The sequence below is a fragment of the Aspergillus uvarum genome, assembly GCF_003184745.1.
Source record: "Aspergillus uvarum CBS 121591 unplaced genomic scaffold BO82scaffold_3, whole genome shotgun sequence".
Lineage (NCBI taxonomy): Eukaryota > Fungi > Ascomycota > Eurotiomycetes > Eurotiales > Aspergillaceae > Aspergillus > Aspergillus uvarum.
This window is the reverse complement of record NW_020291300.1, coordinates 817,243-843,509: the sequence shown is the minus strand read 5'-3', so window position 1 is coordinate 843,509 and position 26,267 is coordinate 817,243. Positions and strand designations below refer to the sequence as shown.

The 26,267-nt window shown below is 34.1% G+C and overlaps 6 protein-coding genes across 6 annotated transcripts; 3 read left to right on the top strand and 3 right to left on the bottom strand.

Moving 5' to 3' along the window:
* Positions 1 to 11,135: 11,135 nt before the first annotated feature.
* BO82DRAFT_350356 (tryptophan--tRNA ligase MSW1) lies at positions 11,136 to 12,747 on the bottom strand. The gene is made up of 5 exons (XM_025634130.1): positions 12,283 to 12,747; positions 12,144 to 12,224; positions 11,938 to 12,053; positions 11,772 to 11,890; positions 11,136 to 11,695 (listed from the first exon to the last, which is right to left on the bottom strand). The coding sequence occupies exons 1-5, from the start codon at positions 12,709 to 12,711 to the stop codon at positions 11,247 to 11,249; spliced, it is 1,194 nt and encodes a 397-aa protein (XP_025496845.1). The 5' UTR covers positions 12,712 to 12,747; the 3' UTR covers positions 11,136 to 11,246.
* A 144-nt stretch (positions 12,748 to 12,891) lies between these two features.
* BO82DRAFT_326028 (mitochondrial 37S ribosomal protein uS10m) lies at positions 12,892 to 14,072 on the bottom strand. Its single transcript, XM_025632897.1, has 4 exons — positions 13,988 to 14,072; positions 13,877 to 13,930; positions 13,394 to 13,818; positions 12,892 to 13,329 (listed from the first exon to the last, which is right to left on the bottom strand). The coding sequence occupies exons 2-4, from the start codon at positions 13,891 to 13,893 to the stop codon at positions 13,154 to 13,156; spliced, it is 618 nt and encodes a 205-aa protein (XP_025496844.1). The 5' UTR covers positions 13,894 to 13,930; positions 13,988 to 14,072; the 3' UTR covers positions 12,892 to 13,153.
* A 1,183-nt stretch (positions 14,073 to 15,255) lies between these two features.
* rhbA (Rheb family small GTPase rhbA) lies at positions 15,256 to 18,444 on the top strand (the record flags this gene model as incomplete). The annotated part of the gene is made up of 5 exons (XM_025631037.1): positions 15,256 to 16,818; positions 16,873 to 17,089; positions 17,874 to 17,968; positions 18,021 to 18,149; positions 18,205 to 18,444. 5 exons carry the CDS (start codon positions 15,256 to 15,258, stop codon positions 18,442 to 18,444), a joined length of 2,244 nt encoding a protein of 747 aa, XP_025496843.1.
* Positions 18,445 to 18,872: 428 nt separating this feature from the next.
* Positions 18,873 to 20,997, top strand: BO82DRAFT_350353 (serine--tRNA ligase SES1). The gene is made up of 7 exons (XM_025634129.1): positions 18,873 to 19,151; positions 19,221 to 19,291; positions 19,369 to 19,530; positions 19,588 to 20,009; positions 20,058 to 20,148; positions 20,201 to 20,569; positions 20,620 to 20,997. Exons 2-7 carry the CDS (start codon positions 19,235 to 19,237, stop codon positions 20,794 to 20,796), a joined length of 1,278 nt encoding a protein of 425 aa, XP_025496842.1. The 5' UTR covers positions 18,873 to 19,151; positions 19,221 to 19,234; the 3' UTR covers positions 20,797 to 20,997.
* Positions 20,998 to 21,438: 441 nt separating this feature from the next.
* BO82DRAFT_272589 (D-3-phosphoglycerate dehydrogenase) lies at positions 21,439 to 23,108 on the top strand (the record flags this gene model as incomplete). Its single annotated transcript, XM_025631028.1, has 6 exons — positions 21,439 to 21,710; positions 21,780 to 22,087; positions 22,136 to 22,725; positions 22,793 to 22,835; positions 22,892 to 22,950; positions 23,004 to 23,108. 6 exons carry the CDS (start codon positions 21,439 to 21,441, stop codon positions 23,106 to 23,108), a joined length of 1,377 nt encoding a protein of 458 aa, XP_025496841.1.
* Positions 23,109 to 23,449: 341 nt separating this feature from the next.
* Positions 23,450 to 26,074, bottom strand: BO82DRAFT_350350 (CDC2/CDK family serine/threonine-protein kinase). The gene is made up of 8 exons (XM_025634128.1): positions 25,587 to 26,074; positions 25,452 to 25,533; positions 25,302 to 25,398; positions 25,097 to 25,251; positions 25,019 to 25,046; positions 24,752 to 24,965; positions 24,501 to 24,695; positions 23,450 to 24,437 (listed from the first exon to the last, which is right to left on the bottom strand). Exons 1-8 carry the CDS (start codon positions 25,694 to 25,696, stop codon positions 23,663 to 23,665), a joined length of 1,656 nt encoding a protein of 551 aa, XP_025496840.1. The 5' UTR covers positions 25,697 to 26,074; the 3' UTR covers positions 23,450 to 23,662.
* Between the last annotated feature and the right edge of the window lie 193 nt (positions 26,075 to 26,267).

Sequence of the window (26,267 nt, the reverse complement as noted above, 5' to 3'; positions counted from 1 at the left end):
ATCTTAGAATATTTATTCTAAAAAGCTTTAATTAAATTTTTTAAATAATTATTATAATTAGATTTATAAACTTAGATTTATTTTTTTTTCTATAGCTGTAATACTAGTAGTTTATTTATAACTTATTATATATATTATAATTTAGTTAGCTAATTTTATATTAGTAGTATCTATAAACCTGTTTAATATTATATAAATACTAAATCTAAATCTTTTTTATAACAATATTTTATTATATCTAAACTAGAATTTTTTAATTTTAGATACTACTAGGATTTTAGATACTACTAAAATAAATACTAACTAATTATAAAATATCTATATAATATTTTTATTATATAAGTTTTTTACTAGTTTAAATAGTTTAAATAAAATATTAGTAGGGTTGCTTTTACTAGATTTATATTTAATTATAAAATTAAAAAGTAAAATTATATACTAGTATATCTAATATCTATTAAATTACAGTTAGTTTATAAAAAACTAAAAATTATATAGTTAAATAAAACTTTAATTAAATATTAAATCTTATTAAAATATTAGTATTAATATCTAAATAAATAAATAACTATAAAAAGTTCTTACTCTAAAGTTCTTTAATTTAGCTTTATACTAAAAAACCTTTTAGACTAAATAGGTACTATATAGTATTATTTTATTAGTATAGATTAGATTAAAATATTTATTATTTTTAATTTTAATAGACTATATAGAATTAAAAAATTAAAAAAAGTAGTTTAAAATATATAAATAAGCCGGTAGAATACTAGTTTTTTATTTAAAATCAAATAATATATACTAGGTCTTTTATTATTTTAGCTTTTTTTTAGTAGATTAGTTAAAGGTAATATTAGTAAAAAAAATATAAATAAATCTTTAATAAAAATTATAAATTTTTAAGATCTAAATATTATAGTCGATAGTAGATAACAGCTATAAAATAATAATATTAATTTAACTAAAATCTATCATAATTCTTACAAAAAAATATAATATAGGCTAGAAATCTAACTTACTATTAAAAAAAATATTTTAAAAGTTTAGTATATAGATTAGTTTATTATAATCACACCAGCACCTATTTAATATATTTAGTATATTTAAATTTTATTATAAAAATATAGAAATATTATTTAGATATATAATATAAATAATATTAAAAGTAGTATATAATATAAAATATATATAATTTAAAAAAAGTAGATATATTAATTTAAATAGTATTATTATATACTTAAAATAGCTGTAATATATATAATATATAGTTTTTTATTTATTTTCTTTTCTAGTCTAGAAATAAAAATAAGTATTTTAAATATTAATTTTACTAAAATATTTATATTTTATAAAATAATCCAGAATCTGAAAATTAAAAGTAGTAGATATTAATTTTTAACTATAATCTTATTAAATCTACAGTAGTCTATATATAATTAAAAATTTTTATTTTTTTTAAATATAGAAAAATAGGGGCCCCTGCAGAACTTTTAAATAAATAAATTTTTTTATTTATAGTATTTTTTATTAATATAGTTTTGAAATATAGACAGTTTTTATTTTAATATCAAATAAATAAATCTAAACAGTAGTAATTTACTTTTAAAAAATTAATAGTATAATTATTATTATAGTATTTTAAAACACTTTAGATTAATTAAATAAAAAATATTAAAAAATTTAATTAGTTTTATTAGAATAGAATTATTTTAATAGTATTTTTATAAATTATTATTACTAGAAAGCCACAGCTTTTTAAAAGCTTTAATAATAGTATAAATATAAGTATAGTTTTAGCAAGCCTTACTAAATTTGTAAAAATTTAATTTTTAGATTTTATTAAATTTAAACTGCTATTACTTACTTTATAAAAATAAATAAATTATATAGTTAAAATAATTATAAAAAATAATATTAAAATATTTCAAATAGTAGTAATATATAGTCTAGTAAAATATTACTATATTTTTTAAATTAATAATATCTAATAAAATATTCTATATTTTATAGCTGGTTATAGTAGTATAATTAATAGCTTTTAATTAAAATAAAACTTTTAGTAATTTTATTAAAAAATTATTATACTAAGTTAATACTAACTAAATTATAGACTATATAATTATTAATATTTGTATAAATTTTTTTAATATAAAATATTTATAGTAGTATTAATATCTTATTAGCAGTTTCTACTTTTTAATATAAAACTAAAATAAAAAGATTAGCTTTAATATATTTTATTTTTTTATATTAATTCTTTTACTTCACAGTTCTTAAATTTAAACTGGTTTTTTTAAAAATATTAATTTATAAGATACTTAGTACTGTTATATAAAAACTATTATAATAATTTTATAATTATATTAGTATATTTAAATCTAAAAATTAAAAATTAGGTATTCTTATAAAATTATAGATATTTTTAGAATATATTAAATATATTAAATTCCTATTTATATTTTTACCATTATATATATAGATTCTAATAATAAATACTAATAGATATTATTTTATTTTATTTTTTAAGCAATTAATATATATACTTCTAATATAACAGTTAAAATTAAAAATAATTATATAAAAAAATAAAGCTTTACTCTTTTTTAGTGGCTCTAGGAAAGTATTATTTTAAAATATTAAAATAAATATAAAATTTATAAAAATTTTAATTATTTTATTAGTAGGCTTTTTTTAACCAACTTATTATATTAGGTTACAATATAGTAGTATTTTAAATAAAAAAATATTTATTTAAAAAAAAGCAGGCTATAAATAGCTAATGTTTTTTTTTTATTTTAATAGTAATTTATTAAAATAATAGTACTATTTTTATTTATAGGTTGTATTTATATAGCTTACAGCTTTAAAAATTTTATAATAATCATTATAAAATTTAAATAGTATTTTTTAAAAGTTATAATTTAGATTATAAAACTACTTCTAATATTTTTAAAAATTAAAAGAAAATTTAAATTACAAAATATCCTTAATTTTAATTTCTATTTTAGATTTATTTAAAAGTAAGACAGTTTTTTAATTCTAAATTAGTTATAATTTAATATTATTATGTTATATTTTTTATTATAGTTCAGCAACTTATTTTTATAACAGCTAATAATTTTATAGAAAATTAATAATATCTCTAACTATAGTAAAATCCTCTATTATAAAATTAAATAATAAAAATAATAAATTATTAGTAGTAAAAAAATTTCCAACTTTAAACTATTATTTTAATATAATAATTATTATAATATACTATATTCTATAGGTAACTAAAAAAAATTATAGAATAATTAAAAAAATAGATTAGTTAAATATAGAATAGTAGTAGTTTATTTATTTTAAAACTAATTTTTACTATTCTAAAATATAGTAAGATTCTAAGAGTTAAATATCAAAAAAAGTTTAAATTATTAATATCATAATCATTCTATCAGAAGTATATAGGCAAGCCATTGGTGGTTCACCATGCTCTCAGGGATTACCCATGACAATTAGCTTATTTTATATTTTAATATTATTAAAGATTCCTAATAAAGCCTTTTCTAATAATAATAATTATTAAAAAATGAACTATATTTTAAAATTATATACTCTTTATTATAGCTGATATTATATACTGGTCTATTATTTTATTTATTAAAAAATATAGTTTTAAGAATAATATATAGGTGTATTTTTTTACATTAATATACTTAATTATACTTATTTATTTAGATAATTTAAATAGTTGCTATATTAATATTTTATTTATTTATTTATTCCTATATATTAATTAATCTATTCTTATATTTTTTATATTTTTTCTTATAATTCTTTATATTTTTTATATTTTTTTATATATTTTTTTATTTTTATATTTAGATACTTATTTGTAGTAATATTCCACTATTTATTTATTATCTTTACTTTTTATACTACTTATATAGCAGAACTCTCTGCATCTTACTGTTCTATAGCTTTTCCGGGAATAATAACTTTGTCATATTTAATACGGATAACATTCTTGCATATAGCAACTTTTACACCTTATGTTAAGAGAAAATGGGTCAGTTAGGTATAGAATAGTAGCAGTCTATTGATTTTAAGACTAATTCTTGCTATCCCAAAGGTATAGCAAGTTTCTAGAAGTTAAATACTGGAAGAAGTTCTTAAATTATTAATATTATAATTTTTCTGTTAGAGATATATAGGCAAGCTGTTGGTAGTTTAATATATTTTTAAAAATTATTTATAATAATTAGATTCTTTTTTATATACAGCTGTTTTTAGCAGTATAATAACAGTATAATAGTATTATTTTAATAGGTAAGCTAATCTATTTAGTAAATACAGTAGTAGTAGGCAGAACTTTTTTAAAGCTAGTTTTAATTAAATATAGTTATTATAATTTAATACTATTCTGCTTTAGGAATATTATTATTTTTTATATAAAATATTAATATTATAATTATATATTAATATTTATACTGGATAATTTTTTTATTATCTAACTTTATTGCTGTTATACTTTGCCTATATTTTTATATTATTTTTATTATTTATTATTTTTAAATCTACTCTATAAATATAAGTATATATATTTTTATATTTTTAGTACTGCTAAAATACTAACAGATTACTACAGATTTATTAATAAATTAAAATATTTATATTATTAACTTTCTATTTCTTAGCTGTCCAGTTCTTTTTTTTTATACTATATAGTATTTAAAATACTTATATACTTTAGTTAAAAATTTTAATCCTACTAATAGAAAAAACTTTGTACTTTACTGTATTTTTAATACAGTATTATTAGTAAAGTACCAGTAATATACTACTAGAAAAATAAACTACAGTTTAATAAGTTTTTTTTTTTAAACCTATTTTATTTTTTTTATTCCTATACTATTTTAGTATATAAACTAAATATAGGTTAGATAGTTATAGTAATACTTAAAAATACTGCCGATCTTACCACAGTTTTAAAATAGGCTGATTTTTTTTTAAAATACTAAAAATAAAAAAATCTAAAATCTAATATTATACTGCTTAGTTATTTATACTGCCGCCGCCCTAGCCGGTAAATTTATTAATATAAAAAAAGTATATTATATAAAATATTATATTTCTACTACTATAAAAAAGACTATAGCTATAAGTTTTAGTATTAATATAATAAATAAATACTAATAGTTTAATAAAAAATATATAAATGTCTACTATAGTTTTATATTTAAGTACTATACTTTAACTATTTAGATTAAAAATAATTCTAAATATCTTTATCTTCTACCCAGTAATACCGGCTATTTACTTTAGTTAGTAGTAATAGTTACTTTTCTAAATAATATTATTTAAAAAATTATTTATTTATACTTAGATAAGCAGGGGGTGGAAAAGCTGTTAGTATAAATTCTACTAAATAGTTTTTTTATAAAGTTAAATAAAAACCTATAGGATTAATATTATTTTATTAGTATTTATAGCTTATTTTAATACTCTTATATCTTTATAATACTATTTTTTCTATTAAATATATATAATCCGGATTTTTATTATTATTTTTTCTATAGTTTTAATATATAGTTGTAAATAAAATAAATATATAATATTATTAATTTATATTTTTTTTATTATAGTTTGTATATATATTGTAGATACTTTATAATTATTATATTATTTTTACTATATATTAATTTTAATCTATATTTTATAGAGTAAGCAACTGCATTCTAATTATTAAATTTTTAAATTTTTTACTAAGTATTTATTAAATTTTCTGCCAGTAATTATTAATTATATTCTAAAAACTCTTTCTATTATTTTATTAGATAAAACTAGTTTTTTTAATAGTATAAACTATTTAGTACCTGCTCTACCTTCTACTTTTTATTTTTATCTAGATCTAATATTAGTAAAGTTTTAGGGATGTCTCCCCTAGCTTTTTAAAATTCTAATAATAAAATATAAAAAATATTATACAGCTAAATATATTTATTAGAAAAATATAGATAAAATATCTGTTTTTTTACAGTTTTTAGAATTTTAAAGGGCCCTATAAATTTTGGGATTAATTTTTAAAAAGTTTTTTTAAACTTAATATTTACTATAGATAATTTAACTAAATCTTTTTATTTAAAAGTATAGACTATTTTATTTTTTTATTTAAAGACTAGTATACTGTGATAATAATTATAGTAAATTAAATAGCTTTTACTTATTTTCTACTAGTTTTTTTATAAATCTTTCTGCAGAGTCTTTAACTTTTCTAGCCTTTTAAATATTAAAAGTACCCCTATTTTTATAGGATTATTTTTAATTTAAAGTCTAAATTTAGAAAAATAATCTATTAGTACTTTAAAAAATATTATTTTAGTAGATATATTTAAATAATTATTATAAACAAACTCAGCTTTACTAAGCAGATTTACCTAATAGTTCTGATTTTTAATTATAAAATATTTTAGATAGTATTTAAATACTTGGTTTGCCCGTTCTGTTTAGCTATTAGTTTAAAAGTAAAATACTATTAACAGCTGTTATTTAATTTTAATTTAATAGTAAAAATCAGACTAGAATTAACTGGTAAATAGAAAGCCTTTATTTATAATAATACTATTTAAAATTCTATATTTAAGTTTAATTTTTTAGTAAAACAGTTCTACTAGTTCTCCAGCTTAAATTATATATAATATTAAAAAAAACTGGTTTATTTTTATAAACTAATTAACTATTACTAGAATAGAATCTATCCAGTAGTTCTAATAATATAGTTTAAATAATTTTATAATAAAGTTTATAGTAATTTTAGCCTATAGTTTTAATAGGATTGGTAGGCTTTTAAGCCTTTTATATAATTAATACTTAAATATAGTTTAATATTAGCAGGTAGAATATATTACTATATAATTTTCTATATTATTTTAAAGGCCAATCTAGTAGAACTTTCTTTAAAAAAGTTGCTTAGTTTTATTTTATTTAAAGTATTCTGCTAATAGATTATTATAATATTGCTGTAGTAACTTTTAATATAGGCCTTTTACTATTAGTATATAAAATCTACTTTTAAAATATAATAATTTATTGGATGTAGTTTCCTAATTTTTAGATAGTTAACTTTTTTTTTAAGTTTTAAAATCTTTATTCTAAAGGGCTTTAATTAAATTTTTTAAATTAGTATTATAATTAGATTTATAAATCTTTTCGGCTTTACTTATTTTTTTTATTATTATAATATTAGTAGTTTACTTATAGTTTATTGTATAAACTATAGTTTAGTTAGCTGATTTTATACCAGCAGTATTTATAAGCCTATTTAATACTATATAAATACTAGATTTAGATCTTTTTTATAAAAATATTTTATTATATCCAAACTGGGATTTTTTAATTTTAGATACTGCTAAGATTTTAGATACTACTAAAATAAATACTAACTAATTATAAAACAGCTATATAATATTTCTATTATATAAGTCTTTTACTAGTTTAAATAATCTAAATATAATATCAGCAGGATTACTTTTACCTAATTTATATTTAATTATAAAGTTAAAAAAAGCTAAAATTATATACTAGTATATTTAGCACCTATTAAATTACAGTTAGTTTATAAAAAACTAAAAATTTATATAGTTAAATAGTATTTTAATTAGATATTAAATTCTATTAAGATATTAGTACTAATATTTAAATAAATAGATAATAGTAAAAAGTTTTTAATCTGGAGTTTTTTAGTTTAGTTTTGTACCAGAGAACTTTCTAAACTAAATAACTACTATATAGTATTATTCTATTAGTCTAGATTAGATTAAAATATCTACTATTTTTTTATTATAGGTATCAGTTTTAATCCAAATAGGCTGTATAGAATTAAAAAAATAAAAAAAAAGCAGTTTAAAAAGTATAGATAAGCCGGTAGAATACTAGTTTTTTATTTAAAATTAGATAATATATACTAGGCTTCTTACTGTTTTAACTTTCTTTTAGTAGGTTAGTTAAAGATAATACTAATAAAAAAAATTATAAATAAACCTCTAATAAAAATTATAAAATCTTAAAAAGATCTGGATACTATAGTAGGTAGTAGATAACAGCTATAAAATAATAGTATTAACTTAACTAGAATTTATTATAATTTTTATAAAAAATATAATATAGCCTAGAAATTTAACTTACTGCTGAAAGAAAGAATATTTTAAAAGTTTAGTATATAAATTAGCTTATTATAATTATACCAGTATCTGTTTAATATATTTAGTATAATTAACTTTTATTATAAAAAATATATAAATATTATCCAGATATGCAATATAAATAGTATCAAAAATATTATATAGTATAAAATATATATAATTTTAAAAAAAAGTAGGTGTATTAGTTAAACTAAATAGTATAACTATATACTTAAAATAGCTGTAACAGATATAAAATACAGTTTTCTATTTATTCTTTTTTTTAATACAGATATAATAATAAGTATTCTAAATATTAATCTTACTAAAGTATTTATATTTTGTAAAATAATCCAGGATCTTAAAAATTAAGGGCAGTAGATATTAATTTTTAAATATAATCTTATTAAATCTACAGTAATTTATATATAATTATAAACTTTTATTTTTTTTTAGTATAAAGAGGATAGGAGCCTTTGTAGGACTTTTAAATAAATATATTCTTTTATTTATAGTATTTTTATTAATATAGTTTCTAAGTATAAAGAGTTTTTATTTTAATAAAAAATAAATAGGTCTAAACAGCAGTAATTTGCCTTTAAAAAAATTAATAGTATAGTTTTTATTATAGTATTCTAAAAGAACTTTAGATTAAGTAAAAAAAAAGATATTAAAAAGTTTAACTAGTTTTATTAGAACAGGGTTGTTTTAGTAGTATTATTAAAAATTATTATTACTAGAAAGCCACAGCTTTTTTAAAGCTTTAATAATAGTATAAATACAGATATAGTTTCAGCAAGCCTTAATAAAATTCTAAGATTTTAGCTTTTAGATTTTATTAAATTTAAAGTACTATTTCTTGTTCTATAGTAATAAATAGATTTTATAATTAAGCAGAGTAGTTATAAAAAATAGGATTAAAGTATTTTAATTAGTAGTAATATACAGTCTAATAAAATAATATTATATTCCTTTTAAATTAATAATATCTAAAGAAATATTCTATATTTTATAGCTGGTAATAAAAGTATAATTAATAACTTCCAGCTAAAGCAGTTACTTTAAAGATTTTAAAAAAAAATATTACTATATAAATATAATACTAACTAGATTGTATACTGCGCAACTATTAATATCTGTATAGATTTTTTTAATATAAAAAATTTGTATTAGTATTAATATCTTATTAGCTGTTTTTACTTTATAATATAGGACTAAAATAGGAAAGTTAGCCTCAGCCTATTCTATTTTTCTATATTAACTTTTTTAGCTTGCAGTTTTTAAATTTAAACTAGTTTTTTTTTAGAGGTATTAATTTACAAGATACTTGGTACTATTATATAAAAAGTATTATAACTATTTTTTAGTTATATTAGTATAATTAGATCTGGGGATTAAAGATTAGATATTCTTATAAAATTCTAGATATTTTTAAAATATATTAGATATATTAGGTCTCTGTTTATATTTTTACTGTTATATATATAAGTTCTAATAATAAGTAGTAAAAGATACTATTTTATTTTATTTTTTAAACAGCTGATATACATATTTTTTAATATAGCAATTAAAATCAGAAAGTAATTTTATAAAAAAAGTATAGCTGTATTTTTTTTAGTAGCTTTAGAAAAATATTACTTTAAAATATTAAAATAGGTATAAAATTTATAAGGATTTTAATTATTTTACTGCCGCGCTTATTCTAGCTGGCTTATTATATTAGATTTAAAAATAGCAGTATTTTAAATAAAAAAATATCTATTTAAAAAGGCAGGCTATAAATAGCTAATATTTTTTTTATATTTTAATAGTAATTTATTAAAATAATAGTACTATCTCTGCCGACAGATTACATTTATATAGCTTATAGTTTTAAAAATTTTATAATAATTATTATAAAATTTAAATAGTACTTTCTAAAAGTTATAATTTAGATTATAAAACTACTCCTAATACTTTTAGATATTAAAAAAGAGTTTAAATTATAGAATATTCTTAATTTTAATATTTATTTTAGATTTATTTAAAGGTGAGAAAGTTTTCTGTTACCGGATTAGTTATAATTTAATATTATTATATTAGATTTTTTATTGCAGTTCAGCAACTTATTTTTATAACTACTAATAATTTTATAATTAGCTAATAGTATTTCTAACTGTAGTAAGATCCTCTACTAAAGAATCTAATAATAAAAATAATAAACTATTAGCAGTAGAAGAAGTTTCTAACTCTAAACTACTATTAGAATATAATAGTTGCTGTAACATACTGTATTCTATAAATAACTAAAAAGAAAGAATTAGAATTGTTAAAAGAAAATAGGTTAGTTAGATATAGAATAGTAGCAGTCTATTAATTTTAAAACTAATTCTTACTATTCCAAAGATATAGCAAGTTTTTAGAAGTTAAATACTGGAGGGAGTTTTTAAGTTGTTAATATCACAACTTTTCCGTCAGGGATACATAGGCAAGCTGTTGGTGGTTCAACATGCCCTCGGGGATTACCCATGACACCTTGGTCCTATAACAACTTTAATAAAAAGATACTATTATTAGATTAATACTTTATTCTGCTGGTCGGCACCGCCTTCGAAACCCGCCTTTTAACTCATTTATTCGGCCTGGCCTTTTTAAGAGTAATAACATCAAGCTTTATATATAATTCATGATTTATACATTTGTATACTAGATCTTCTAAAGATCTGACATCTACATTGCCTATTTTTTGTATTTGAGTAATTTCTAGATAGCTTTATATTTTTGTATATTTCAGCTTTCTATACTTAATTATTTCAATATAGGTGTTGATTTTAATAGCCCGCTTTATATAGCAGTTTAGTTGGTGGTTTTGGTGATATCAATTAATTCTGCTGTTATTTTCTACCTGAGGTGATTTTTATAAGTTCAACCTCCCATCCAAATCCTTAATAGAGTAACTATCATGATTAACAATATTAAGTATACTAACTAAATTCATCGGCTGCAACTGTCACAGTCTTACAGTAGAATCCTGTCAAATTTAGATTATTAACAGTAGACTCGTGTTGTCCACTCTGACAAAGCCATTTTGGAACTATTAGTAGCTTTTCATAGACCCATTACATTCCTGACATGGCTCATAGTCTGTTCGGCATTAGTCCTGGCTGTATGCCTGCCCTGTTCAGACACAGCATCTAAATACCCTCCCTTGTCTGCAATTAGTTGTAAGTATGTTTCCCTGATAGGCGCAAGCTTGCTCGATATCTGATTGGCTAGTGTTTCCTTCAGAGCCTTGAGACTAGAAAATTGGTGCTCCGCCACCAACTCCTCGCATGTTCTTCCGTCAAAATGACTAAGAAGCTCTAAGAGATTCGACACACCGGGCCTGCGAATGGGGTCATATGTTACGCCAGATTCAGAATCCGTGAGCGCAACCTTGATCTTCTTACGTATATCCTCAGGCGAGTCGGTGAGAAGAATTCTGGACCGTGGGTCACTATGAGACTTGGACATCTTAAGAGCAGGCTCTTTGAGAGACATCACTCGCCTAGCGGGTGCTACAGGGCATTCCATAGTCAGTAATGTTTCTCTGCCGTGGTAGAACCTTCATTCGGAAAACCAAAGGCGCCTCACATATAAGAGCCTCCGGAACCGGGAAAACCTGCCCATATCGATGGTTAAAACTATTTGCAATATTTCGAGAGAACTCGAGATGTTGCCTTTGGTCCTCTCCAACTGGAACATGGGTTGCTCTAATCGGCGTTAGCCAAGATCCACGGGGTGTTGAATAGCACCAGACCTGTGAACGAGTATGTCCGCTGCTTGAAGAACAGGGTATGAGAAAAGGCCAAGCCGCAGCTCCGATCTTGCAGCTTGGCTTTCGAGAGTCGCTTCGTCAGGTAATTGAAGCTTGCTCTTTTCAATGTTAATGCTCATGGTTCAATGATATGTCTTTGTTGCAATGCCTGCAACCCGCAGTCTCCGTCTTCCGTTGTGATTACTCACCTTCCATTGAGTCATCCGTGATAGGTATCCCATAGATGCTATCGTACATAAGATCCAGAACAGCTCAGCATGGGATTGAACCTGACGGTGGGTTAGTGGACAAGAAAAACAATCGGCTAATAAGAGCAGCACAGCGTACGGCAGACTGATAGAAGAGCGTGGAGCGACTCGGATCTAAGCCCACGGCAATCAATGCGGCGAGCATTTGTTTCCTCCAATCCCTCAACTGGCTGCGTTCTTGGGGCACTGTGAGCGCATGTAAATCCACGATAGAGAATATCAATCTCGTCCCTTCAGTCGCAGTGTCTTGCAATCGAACCCATTCCTTCAAAGCACCTAAGTAGTTACCCAAGTGAGGCACACCTGTAGGCTGGATACCAGAAAAGATTGTGCGAGGTGCATTGGAAGCGTGGTTCGTAGTACAGATGCCAAATGATCTGTTAGAAGGGCGACAGCTTTTCAGCTTTTCGTATTTGATCGGGGTCCTGGTGGGCCGTCCAGAGCAAGGCCGGTGCCGGTTGGCAGCCAATCTGAGATTCTTATTGAGGCAAAAGCCTATATCATACATGTTGTATTAACAACACCTTGTTAAGGCGAGTTGCATATAGACAAGGTTTTACATACCATGTGGCTTGAAAGCCGCGGATTATACTCGTCCGATATCACGTGACTGGTAACAACTGGTGTCATGTAATATCTCATTTTATGGCACCACCCCTTGATAGGGTGTGTATTGCTTCTACCTTTTGCAAAGTCTACCAAAGAAAACAAGGAAACGGGGCTAATGAGATGATTGTAAGCTGGGGATCCATGGCAACGGTGTCATGTCACTGGTGTATTCTCATTTGCATTTGCGAGACCGGTTAAGGACCATGGCAAGACAGAATGGTTTGTGATGGTGTGGACTGCAAGTTACTCCCAAGATCGCCAAGCAGAAGTAATAGAGATTCCAAGGTCTAGTAATACAGATCAAATAAAGCAGCACCTTATATGGAAGTATGCTGGACTAGTCAGCGCCCGCCGACCTCTGCTAAGGGGCTCTTCACTGTGACTAGGTGGTCTTTGTTCAAGAGGCCAACAAGAGAATCGTCCGATTTTGTATCTTGTCTTTGACCGAATTGTGAAAGGAGTCCTTCAAGTGACTTTTCAGTTTCTGGACCCGCTCTGTCCAGGTTCTCGACGACATCTTAGGTACGAACAAATGGTCAGCTCTTACTGACGGTGAAATGCAGTAGAAGACTAAGACATACCGAGACTGTCGTATTCCCACATGTTTGCTTTCATACCCACTCCATGAAATGCATACTTCCTCAAAAAAGCCAGCCACGCCTGGACAGTCTGTGGATTGCCATCTTTGACCTGAATCAGTCGACGCAGGGTTATACGCTCAAAGTTTTCCTGGCTCTTCTTATGAACAAAATTGCTCCGAGGCACAGTCCATCTTTCGACAATACGCGGTAAAGGTACAGGTCCAGAAACCGGAAGACCCAAGTAATATGCAGCTCGTATAGCGAAATCCGAGAAAAATTCGACATTTCGAACGCTGTATGATCTCAGCTGGAGATCACACACTGGAAGACCATATTCGGCCTTTCTACGAAGCGGCCGTAGATATACTGCTTGCACGCTTCGGGGCAGCCGTGCCTTGCCACTTAAACCCTCCAGACGCTGCACCCTGTAGTGATAGTTAGTCCGTTATTTGATCGATGATTGCGTTCAAGTGAAAGTCAAACCAATCTTTGGCTTGCATCTGAGGCGACGTAGATGACTCTGTCGAGTGACCAGAACTAGACTGAAGTAAGCCCAAGAGTTCGGAAGCGGGGGAGTGGGTTATAGCCGCTGACATTCGTTCGTCCTTAAGCAGACTGGAGTTGCGAGGTACATCAGCGCTGGGTGGATCATTCCTTTGCGGCTCAGTCAAGGAGCTAGATCGGTGAGTTAATATAAGAGGCTGATTATACTCGTGTCAATAAGTGCTATTATTTGACAGTGTGACATTGGAGAGTCACCTGAAGTCGCTGGCCTACCCGTGAGAGCAGCCGCGGGTAGAATGATAAAGACATGAGTACAGCGGTAAACAGTAACACTGGTACATTAAAATCATAAGATGATGCAGTTCAAAAGAGCGATGCATCGGTAATATGCTGGGTTTTCCAGGTCCGGGGCTTTCAAAGGCGGCCGCACATCTGTCTGTCTGTCATTGGCTGTTGGTTGACCGCCTTCCATGAGCCGTCACATCCATGATTAGGTAGATGATCCATGAATCAAGCTGGACCGTGGACGGGACATTATACAGCATCCAAAGATGATCTTACTTGCGCGAGATACGCTTCTTTGGGATTAGTATCCATGCTTCTGCGAACGAACCTCTACTCATTCGGGCTACGTCAACGCCACTAATCTAACTCCAGGTATCCGAGCACCTCCTGTTGCTCGAATCATGTGAGGAATTCCTCATTGGCAACTCTGGTGTACCCGGCTTCTCTTGTAAACCGCAGCTTTTCATTGCTGATCACAACGGCATCTGCTCATGTGCTCGAATGAAGCAGTGAGGCCGAAAATCGCCCAAATGACCGAGAGAGCACTTCCCCAAAGGAAGCCCAGGGCGCTCCGGCAGCCGGCTAGAGAATTTGCGCCATCTTTCGAGGCAGGGAGCCCATTAAAATCTCACGATGCCAGGAATCAGAGCATCGCGCAAGCGAACAATCTTCTGGAAACTACACCAAACAGGAAAAGGTCGCGGGCACACAAGCCCGTGCAGCAGAAGAGACAAAAGCTTACGGCCCCAGAGCAGTTGACCTCAATCCAGAGTGATGGGGACGTGTGTGGTAGTTATGACACCCGACAGGTTGGTATGGCATGTTCGAATGAGCGTCGCGCTCCGTCTCGCTCTGCGTTCTCTGATGCCACCACTGCTGCGGTTGGGAACGAAAAGAATGATAGTCACCATCGGTCTTCCAGCATATCGTCCCTTGTGGCAGGCAGTTCAATTCCTCCGTCTCTGGCGTCGGGTGCTCAGATTAAGTCTGATTGCCAAGCACCAGTACACTCGTTAAGCAGATCGCCAATTTTAAGTCATACCTCACAAACTAGGGACAGATCTGAGAGAAATATGCCGACAGTTTTATATCAGCAACGAGTTAGGCCAACGCGAAGAAGGCTTATTGATTCCTTAAGTGCGGCAGAGGAGTCAGTTTTGAATGAGGTATCCGCCTCCGCCTCCGGAACCTGCGGCGCCAATACATCCTCCGTCCCAGGACTCTTTCAATCAGAGGCCAGGTCTTTGCAATCGGACCAATACCGGGATCAACAAGGTCCCGTCCAGTCCCCAAGCAATGACAGGGAGACAGGAACATCAACATCAAGCACTCTTTTACGTTCCAGGATAACGTACGCTCGCCAACGCTCGTTCTTAGGAAGTACCTTGAACACTTTTGACTCTGAATTACATGGCGCCTCGGCTGCAGCTTTGGACGATGTGGAAGCTGGGGGTTCATCTGCCCCCCTCAAACATCGCAGTACAATTTCCTTGTCTGCCGACGGCGAGGAACACGGCAGGCCTGTCCGTAGCATCCATGAGCTGAGGCAGGCTGGGGACAATGCCCGCTTCCAAGAGTCGGTTGAAGCACTATTCGATGATTTTGAAGAGCCGGGTAGCACGGTTTCCGAGAGATGCAATGGGCTCATTCAGCTGTGTTCGAAGCTACTCAAACCTGACTTCATACATCGATTCTCGGAATATGGCTTTGATGACCGACTAGTCAAGAGCCTCGCGAGCGATCTAGACATTATCTCATCATGTCTAGCACTGTGTGCCTATAGATTGGTCTGTTTCAAAGGGGTATATTCGCACTCAAATTTGAGAACATTTTGGACAACTCTGGTCGACAAATCTTCGTTACTGCTCGCAGTGAAAGACGATATAATATCCTTGGCAGGCAATCCGCGATTGCATGTTTCAAGAGCCGTGCAAGCGTCGCTCAGGGATCTCATCCCACGATTGACAGCTTCGATGTTCTCAGAAAGCCCGACACCGAGACTTTCTCCACGTCTAGCCATTCTTTCCTGCATTAGCGTTTGCTTGCCAGCATTTCAAGACAAGTCTCAACCTATACAGTCAATGTCTCGGTCTTTGCTAGATAACCTTATTGCGCTTCTGCCTCCGAACAGTGGTAAAGTCACAACATACCCTCTATCCTACGACGACTTTCAAACAAAGTCAATAACTCTTCTTGTTCTGGAGAGTTACATAATGCTTTCAGCAACACCAGGCTACGAGTACGATGGTCCTTTCCGCAAATTTGTCCTAATGCATGATGACTTCGTTCGCCCTGCCCTGGGTGACCAAGGCCGACGAATCTTGACGTTATATTTGAGGGTCGTACTAAACCTCACCAATAATGATCCTCTGGCGTGCGAGCAATATGCTGCACCTGAAACTATCACCGGATTTGTTCATATCATTACAACTGAGCTTTCTGATGCGTCTGCTATCGTCGGCTTCAATGAGCACGAGTCATTCAACCTCGTCATCTTGGCTCTAGGTATTCTTATAAACCTGGCAGAACAGAGTGAGAGGTGCAGAGCCTCCTTTCTTGCGCCAATACATGACTCGCATCCACCCCTTGGGACACTTGTACATCAGTTTTCTCTCAGCATCGATCTCATCAACCATGTAAGTGTTGAAGGTACACTAGCCAGCAGAAATCACCGCTCATTTAATTTCCAGGCAAATTCACTTTCCGAGTCACATATTAATGTTGCTGTCGGGTATTTGTCAATACTGTTAGCTCTACTCTGTCTTCTTAAGGAGGCATACTTTCAAGTTCAGGAACTGCTTATGGAATGTGGTAAGGAGATCGCCTCGGTCATGGCAACAGCGAAAGAATTTTTGCTATATCATCAGACAGTCGAAAGAGACTCACGACTCGGCGAATTTCAAAACCGTGACGACACATCCACGACACGTTTGGCACATATCATAGAGCAGATAAGCCAACCGTAGAACAAACCGTTACCATAGTGACAACACCTTCATTCACCATAGCTAGATACTCTTTTAGCACCACGGTCTCGAATGATGTACGGATTTTTAATGATAGAGTAATTGCTCGGTACCATCTTCAGGTAATGTGTAATTCTCTTACGCCGCAGAAAAGTCTCTAAACACCAATATGGCATTATGTTCTCCGGCCAAGAATAAGATCTGGTACTGTAACAGTAAGATAATAATCGATAAGCAATGATCGGCGATAAGTTTAACCCAGTGCGCTAACTGCTCTTCCCGTCCTGACATAATATGTATGTGCAGCCGTTTGATTTGTTTGCCACTCTCGGCTGGACTTCTAATGCCCCGAATCCCATCTTATGATGAGGGCTGCTGGGATCACAGGGACTTATAGATTCTTTCCTCATACTAATCCTTTTTGACCATTCCGGGGAATCTGCCACAGCGCTACGCTCCAGAAAGAAGTCTGTACCACCCAAAAGTCTTTCTGCGTCAGTATACATCTTGCCTATAAGCGTTGATTTGTACTGCTATTTAAGAGGAAGATGCCTAGTGCTCCGAAGCAGCGGAAGATAGCTATCGTTGGCAGTCGCTCTGTGGGTAAGACTTGCTATTATCTTTAATTTCTACTATCATCGCCTCCAACACTGACCCATGAATTACTTGTGACTTTCCAGGTAAATCTTCTCTTACAGTTCGGTTCGTTGAACATCATTTCGTAGAAAGCTACTATCCGACGATTGAAAACACGTTCAGCCGCATTATCAAATACAACGGTCAGGACTTCGCAACTGAAATTGTTGACACAGCTGGTCAAGTAAGAAAGACTCATGTAATCTGACTTCGGGGCGTGGCTAATCTTACAATAGGATGAATATAGCATCTTGAATTCAAAACACTTCATTGGCATCCATGGATACATAATTGTGTACTCGGTGTCATCCCGTCAATCGTTTGATATGGTCAGAGTTATTCGAGATAAGATACTAAATCATCTGGTACTACCCTGCATCCCATTCACTACAGATCCATTATACTGATGCAATCATACAGGGTGCTGACCACGTGCCCCTTGTTATTGTCGGAAATAAGAGTGACCTTAAGTCAGAACAGCGTCAGGTATCTCTGGATGAAGGGCGGCAACTGGGCGAAGAGTTTCACTGTGCATTCACTGAGGCCAGTGCTCGTCTTGATTACAATGTTGCGAAAGCCTTTGACTTGATGATTGGTGAGATTGAAAGGTCCCAGAATCCATCTCAACCTGCAGGAGGGAACAAATGTTCCGTAATGTGATTCTTCTGAAATTCACTAGGTATTACTCAATGAGTAATGTGTCTGGATGAGGTGGAAAGATCTGTTCAAATATGCCTTGTCACCTACAGAGCCCACCTTTGTTCTATCTATGGCGTATTCTTGGTTTCTTTTTACTATCTTATATGTTAATCATCTGATAAAACTTCAGTACAATAAAACAGCTCTTCTTTACTGACTAGACTTCCAAAAAGTATAAAGATCAATCAATGTAGATACTGCGTTCAATTTAATTAAGCCAAGCATAACCAGCTCGAGCCTCTGCTCTGTAGTGGAAGCTGAGATCAGGTGGCACTGGGGAGGGGGGGAGGATGTTGGTGTAGATGAGTGAACTCGGCCTAATGTCATTTCAATGCTATACCCGAATAGTCAGGCCACCTAGAATTTTGCCCCTCATTCTACACGGCAAGAAAGTTCAGCCTTTCTCAAATACCCCTCTTTGTCAGTGGCCGACTACCTTACCATTCACAGATCAGATATACATTCTCACAATTGAGTCTGTAAATTTTTACATATACTCGAGTATACTGAATCATTTTCAACACACCGCTCAAAAATGCTTGACCTTGCCGATTTTATCACCGATCGCGGTGGTAACCCGAACAGAATCAAGGACAGCCAGCGCAAAAGATATGCACCCGAACATGTTGTCGATGAAGTCCTTAATTTGTATGAAGAGGCAAGAAAGGGTATGTTGACACATATTACCATTTCACCATGTAATTGAAAGTCCTAACTAAGATTGCCCTCGCCTACAGCACGCTATGAAGTCATGCAGATCAATTCCCAGCTCAACGCGCTCCAGAAAGAGATCGGAAAGATGAAGAAGGTCGGTTGGATTAGTCAAATTCCATCACTGTATTCAAATGAAATACATGTTTCTAATTAATGCGAGTCATCAAACAGAACAAGGAAGACGCGGGCTCCTTGATGGAACAAAAGGCTGGCCTTGAGCAGCGTAAGAAAGATGCCGAGGAACTTGCCGTCCAGAAAGAATCGCAGAGGGACAAGAAGATCCGGACAATTGGCAACATTGTGCATGATTCAGTTCCCGTTAGCAACAACGAGGTTTGTGTCATCTGTATGGCGACGTGTCGATATAATTGAGATTGACTTGCCGCCTAGGATGACAATGTTGTGGTCAAATCTTGGGTGCCAGAAAATGTGAAGGTCGAGAAGCGCGATTGTCTGTCTCATCACGAGGTGCTTACACGTCTTGACGGTTTCGACCCAGAGCGTGGTGTCAAGGTCGTCGGCCACCGTGGGTACTGCTTGACGGGATATGGTCTCTTCTTAAACCTTGCGCTCATCAACTACGGGCTCGAGTTTCTCTGGGGAAAGGGCTATAAACCAAATCAGCCTCCCCAATTCATGCTCAAGGATATGATGGCGAAGACCGCGCAGCTTGAGCAATTTGATGAGGAGCTCTACAAAGTCACAGAAAGTGAGGACAAATCCACTGATAAATATCTCATTGCCACTTCAGAGCAGCCTCTGTCAGCATTGCATGATGGGGAGTGGCTTCAAGACAAAGACCTCCCGATCAAGTAAGTACTATGGGTGTTTATCCACTTATTGTACTAATGGTTTTCCAGGTATGCTGGGTATAGCACGTGTTACCGCAAGGAGGCAGGCGCGCATGGGAAAGATGCGTGGGGTATTTTCCGAGTTCATCAATTCGAGAAGGTAAGAAACCTGTGATAAGCAGCATTGATTGACAGTACTAATAGTAGCATAGATCGAGCAATTCGTTCTCACAAAACCGGAAGACTCTTGGCAGGCTTTTGAAGAGATGATGGCTACATCGGAGGAGTTCTATCAGTCCCTTGGACTGCCATATCAGGTGGTAGCAATTGTCTCTGGGGCATTGAACAACGCTGCCGCAAAGAAATACGACCTAGAAGCCTGGTTTCCCTTCCAAGGGGAGTATAAAGAATTGGTTTCCTGCTCCAACTGCACTGATTACCAATCGAGGGCGCTCGAGATTCGTTACGGCATTAAAAAAGCCACCGATGTCAAAAAGTCCTATGTTCATGCTTTGAATGCTACTCTCTGTGCCACTGAACGAACACTTTGCTGTGTCCTCGAGAACTATCAGACTGAAGATGTACGTTGTGAGCTGCTCTATACTGTGATCCTCTCGCTAAATTTAGATAGGGTATCATTGTCCCGGAACCCCTCAGGAAATACATTCCAGGAATGCCCGAGTTCCTTCCATTCACAAAGGAGCTTCCTAAGGACAGTACCTCTCAGAAGTCCAAGGCCAAGCAGGCTTCGAAGAGCGCGAATAGTGCGGAAGACGCTGCCAAGAAGTTGCAAAACCTCCAGGTCTGAGTGCTTTCGTCCGCAACATCTCACTACCTATTCAAATCAAGAAATGATCTTTCTGCGGCCCAAATGCAAATGGTTGTGGCTAACCCTCAAGCTTCAATGTCATAGATATGAAGCTGAGATGTCTTGGTCTTATACCGGCGGCAGAGCTTACTTTTAGAATTCGTCTTGCTTTCATTAATTATTTGTGCAATTTGCTTAACTCCACTTTTACCCAAGTATAACTAGTAATAGCTTGGCTTGTCTCTTCACAAACTCAATGCTCCAATCATACAGAGCTATATTCTGGCTTTTCTGTAAAGCTGCAAGTGTTCAGCCTTTGTAGACAACAAAGCAATAGTATACAATACATTGAGTAGTAGTTTGGTGTATTGTACGGGGTACTGGATTGAGGATGAAGCAGGAAGGAAAGGGCCGGCCCCGCTCTTACCCCTCCAATACGTACTTCTTGTTTGCAGCGATGACTCAAACATTCAATTGCAGATGTGGAACATTGCTCTAACACTCCGGTTCCGGAGAACTTTAAAAAAGTCGGCCTCTTTCCCTTCCCATTTTTATACTTCTAATTGATAAATTTTTTTTTTTGGCTCACCTATAAATAATTTTGGTCGGTACCTTCAATTGAGGGATAAATTAGAAGCAACAATGGCAGCATCAGCAAGGGATATTAACTTCTCCACGTCTCCTACGGCCTCATTCCAATCTGCACCGTCGAGCCATGGAGGATCAGCTCTGGGAAGCCGCACCATCCCACTTGCTAATGCGAAACACCTGAAGCCATTCGCCACCGAGGACATCAAAGTACTACTCCTGGAGAATGTCAATCAGACGGGCAGGGATATTCTCACGAAACAGGGCTACCAGGTTGAATTTCTCAAATCATCGCTCCCAGAGGATCAGCTTATCGAGAAAATCCGGTCGGTTTTCCACGGTATATTTCTATCATCGTGTGAGATTCATAGCTGACTTAATGATGAAATCTGAAGTGATGTACATGTCATTGGTATCAGGTCCAAGACGAAACTCAGCGCTCGTGTCTTGAAGGAAGCCCGGAACCTTATTGTCATCGGCTGTTTCTGCATTGGAACCAACCAGGTTGACCTTCAGTACGCGGCTGAACACGGTATTGCTGTCTTCAATTCCCCTTTCAGCAACTCCAGAAGTGTTGCGGAGTTGGTGATCGCGGAGATCATTGTTCTTGCCCGTCAACTTGGTGATCGTTCAAATGAAATGCACAATGGTACCTGGAACAAAGTGAGCAACAAATGCTGGGAAATTCGTGGGAAAACACTCGGTATGCTCTCTCGCCTGAGACAGTAGAAAGTTAGCTGACTTGACTTAGGAATAATCGGTTATGGTCACATCGGCGCTCAGCTTTCAGTTCTAGCCGAAGCCATGGGAATGTCAGTCATATTCTATGATGTAGTGAACCTGATGGCACTAGGCACAGCGCAGCAAGTGCCCACCCTTGAAGGACTCCTTGCCCAAGCCGACTTTGTTACCTGTCATGTCCCCGAGCTTCCGGAGACCAAGAACATGATAGGGCACCAGCAGTTTGAACAAATGAAGGCGGGCAGCTATCTCATAAATGCTAGCCGCGGGAGTGTCGTCGATATCCCAGCACTTATCCATTCCATGCGATCTGGTAAGATCGCAGGAGCAGCGCTTGATGTCTATCCTAATGAGCCGGCTGGCAATGGTGACTATTTCAATAACGACCTCAATACATGGGGGGCAGACCTTCGTAGTCTCAAAAACCTGATCTTGACCCCGCATATTGGAGGTAGCACGGAAGAAGCACAGCGTGCAATTGGTGTTGAAGTTGCGGAGGCATTGGTGAGGTATGTCAATGAAGGTACAACACTGGGCGCCGTCAACCTCCCAGAAGTCGCCCTTCGATCATTGACCATGGATGAATCAAATCATGCTCGGGTAAGGCACTCGATATCATACGATCACATACCCAAAATTAAGCATATATCTAATGTATGGCATGCAGGTCATTTTCATTCACCAGAATGTTCCTGGTGTGTTGCGGAAAGGTACTAGATATGCGATACGTGATTTCTTGGCTGTCTAGGTTGCTGACATTTAACAGTCAATGAGATTCTTGGGGATCACAACGTTGATAAGCAAATGACCGACAGCAGAGGTGATGTATGTTTTCACCGATCAGTTGGGTCCCAGGTCCTTCGATTGACTGAGTGCAGGTGGCCTATTTGATGGCCGATATCAGCGACGTCGACAACTCTACAATCAAAGATTTGTATGAGAGACTTGAGAGCCTTGGATGTAAGTACCACTTTGCTCCATGATGTGGTTTTCTCTTCCGCTCAACCATGTGACCCTTCTCGCTAACTACAACCTTCATCGTTCACTCTTTTGGTTTGTTTAGCTCGAATTATGACTCGCATCTTGTATTAAGAAAGCCAGGCTTGAAGCACGAGGCTGCTTGTCGCGCCGAATTTGTCGACGTGATCTATCAAGGCTGAATCTGCATTAGTGGTCCTTCAACAGCAATATCATTACAGTGTCGAGACGAAAAAGCAATGTAAATTACTTGATGCAGTCAAGTAGCTTGCGTTCATTTGGAGCCTATACCTCAATGGACTTTCATAGGGAATCATTTACAGAGCTTCACTCTGAAGCTCCTTCAGCTACTCTGCAACTACTGGCGAAATGTTCAACACCGCCTCACAATTTGATGCATCAACCAGAATCTCCAGTGAGCTTATATAAACGTTAGCTTTAGTATACAATGCTTTATTTGAAGTCACACGTCATAAGCCGGCAGATTGTGAAGGTACATATGCTTTCTATGTCACTTTCGAGTTCATGGATACACAGACTCATAGTAGTTGAGACCAGATCATCTGCGATAGAAAGTTCTATCCGTGTCACGGACACCATCTCTCGCAAAGGGACTCCGGCTCCTTCTGGATAGACACTCACGTGATTGATCATGTCTGGAGTTTTGGTTTTCGAGGTAATCATGCCTATCAGTACTAAGGTTGATGTTGTTATCCCTTTCGCGAGAATAATCAACTGAATTTGTGTTGACATGAGCAGGAACACGAGAATCCATATAAGCTTCGGGTCGCCCACCTGGACGGTTATAATCTCTTTCACGTCCAACTCTGCTCATGTTACCAGAGTGCCATTGATGTTCCGATGCAGGAGGTTTTGGGGGTAAGCCACCTCTACGCCAAGGACCTGAATGTGACTCTTCAACCATCCTGGTTTGTAATGTGTGCGATTCGGCAAGTCGATTGTCGAAAGAACGAGCTTGAGAATGTCCATGGCTCGCACTGAAAGGCGGCCTGCTCGAACGGACGGCACTAGGAAGTCGGCTACTCTTATTCTCGGCAACAGGCGGTCTGATACCAGATGCAGTAGTCCAGCTTCCATTTGCGGCCATTGCTATGGAACCTCCAGTTGGTGCAGGGGGCATTACGGCTCTGTTGCTCCGAAATCTTCTCCTGTCAAGTTCGTGGGAATCTTCGAACGATGGAAGCTCACCCGGACGTGCAGGTAGCGGTGGATCAGCAAAATAAGGATGCTTTAATGCATCAATAGCATTGATTCTTTTTCTCCAATCAAGCCTCAGAAGTTCCCCCAACAAGGAGATCGCATTGGAGCTTTGGCTATGTGGACGTTAGAACCTTGTGGTTGGAAGTTCACGTTGAAAGGAAAGGAGACACCCATACTCTCTGAAAACCTCAGGCAACCTCCCGGGTCTGTTTCCAAAGCTCTTAACACCATCACATCCAGGAAGCAAAGACCATCCTGGCATCGTCTCTTCTGTAGGTGAGCCGACTAAATTGAAGATAAGGTGAGCCTGGTTTAGATCACTGTTGCCAGCGAGAATCGGTTTTCCCTTGAACATTTCGCCGAAGACACAACTGGCGGTTGTTAGAAAGGTGTTTGACTCATCATGGCAAGTAGAACGTGCTCTCACCCGACACCCCACATATCGATTGCTGTAGTGTAACGCCGAAGTTGAAGAAGAAGCTCCGGAGGGCGGTACCAGCGAGTCACAACAAGAGTGGTGTAATCTCTCTTTGCTTCTCCGCCACCTTTGCCGGGTTGAGGAGGAGGTTCCTCATATGGGCGAGCCAGACCAAAATCAGCAATTTGAAGAATACCCTTATTGCTGATGAGTAGATTGGCCGCTGCTGTACTATTAGCCACCTGTCAATTCCTGTTCGAAAATGGCGAATCTAACCTTTCATGTCGCGGTGCAAGATAGAGTTCTGGAGCAGGTTAGAATCATAACTTTGACCACTAGATAAGTGGATGGTACCGCGTGCAGATATTTAAGCCCTTCCAGAAGTTGTAACATATAGCACTTAATCTGGGCTTCAGTAAAACGGACACTCGGATTTTCCAGAAGCCCCGAAAGATCGTGTTCCATGTATGGGGTGACCATATACATGCTTGGCTTCTTTCGTCCTTCCCCTGGAGGATAATCAGTGAGAGCAGATTTTCCATTAATCGCTTTGACCTACCTTTGCTGCGTTCCACGGCCATCTCTCTGAGGTGTAAGATATTAGTGTGAGATAACATTTTGAGGAGCTTGATCTCGCGGAGAGCGGTTATGGGGAACTTAAAAAGGGTAAGTGAGCTTGATCATACTGCCTAGGACAGTCATTCCTTACCCCATCTCTCTCATTGTGCATAAGAATCTTTTTTAGCGCGACAATGGTGTTGTCTCTCTTCGACCTGGCTTTGTATACCTCCCTGTCCGGGTCTCAATATGCGACACGTATAAAGCAGGCTGCTACCGTACATACCCGAAGGTACCTTCACCTAGTTTGCCCAAGAACTCGAAGTCCCGTATATTGGTACATCCACGAAACCTGGAGCTCCCATTCCCGTCTCTCTCTAGAGGGGTTGCAACCATTCTCGAGAACAGCTATCCTGATCGACAGCAAGAAGCGGGGCCCTAAAATGCGATAAGCCCAGTGCGTGTCTATTCCTTGGGAACATTCAAAGGTTTATTTTTTGAGTCGGCAGATGAGAATTCATGTGTGTGACATGCCAAAGTAAGTGCCTTATGAAGAAAGATATAACACTTTAAAAGTGGTGCTGTGTGTGTGGTATCGGAGCACGGTATCGGACTTTTAAGCCGGGTAGATTGGGAGAAGCACTCTAATGATTAGCAAGGAAACAGGGCGATTTAAGGACTTCACGGTCAACATGACAATTTACGCATAGATTTGACTGCCAGAAATGTAAATACCGAGCATTGCGTAGGATCAGTAAGTGTTTGCCATTGATATTGCAGGTCTGACCCTTGGCGGAGTGCCTGGCACCCGCAAGCATTTCGAAGTGTCCTGAGTCACATGACATATATGCGTTCCCGTGACGCCGGCAGTGCAGACATCATAGGCATCCTCAGAAGACTCACTCTATCGTGCACTTTCCAGCATAAACAGGGGATATTGTCTATCACGCTTAATCCCGAACCAACC

Coding starts and splice junctions, on each gene's coding strand:
- BO82DRAFT_350356 (XM_025634130.1), bottom strand. CDS start 12,711: ATGTATGATATAGGCTTTTGCCTCAATAAGAATCTCAGATTGGCTGCC. Junction 12,225..12,282: donor CGCTCTTCTATCAGTCTGCC/GTACGCTGTGCT, acceptor ACCCACCGTCAG/GTTCAATCCCATGCTGAGCT. Junction 12,054..12,143: donor CACGGATGACTCAATGGAAG/GTGAGTAATCAC, acceptor AACATTGAAAAG/AGCAAGCTTCAATTACCTGA.
- BO82DRAFT_326028 (XM_025632897.1), bottom strand. Junction 13,330..13,393: donor GTGGGAATACGACAGTCTCG/GTATGTCTTAGT, acceptor TTCGTACCTAAG/ATGTCGTCGAGAACCTGGAC.
- BO82DRAFT_350353 (XM_025634129.1), top strand. CDS start 19,235: ATGCAGATCAATTCCCAGCTCAACGCGCTCCAGAAAGAGATCGGAAAG. Junction 19,531..19,587: donor TTCCCGTTAGCAACAACGAG/GTTTGTGTCATC, acceptor CTTGCCGCCTAG/GATGACAATGTTGTGGTCAA. Junction 20,149..20,200: donor GAGTTCATCAATTCGAGAAG/GTAAGAAACCTG, acceptor ATAGTAGCATAG/ATCGAGCAATTCGTTCTCAC.
- BO82DRAFT_350350 (XM_025634128.1), bottom strand. CDS start 25,696: ATGGTTGCAACCCCTCTAGAGAGAGACGGGAATGGGAGCTCCAGGTTT. Junction 25,534..25,586: donor CTAGGTGAAGGTACCTTCGG/GTATGTACGGTA, acceptor AGACCCGGACAG/GGAGGTATACAAAGCCAGGT. Junction 25,047..25,096: donor GGCTTAAATATCTGCACGCG/GTACCATCCACT, acceptor AACCTGCTCCAG/AACTCTATCTTGCACCGCGA.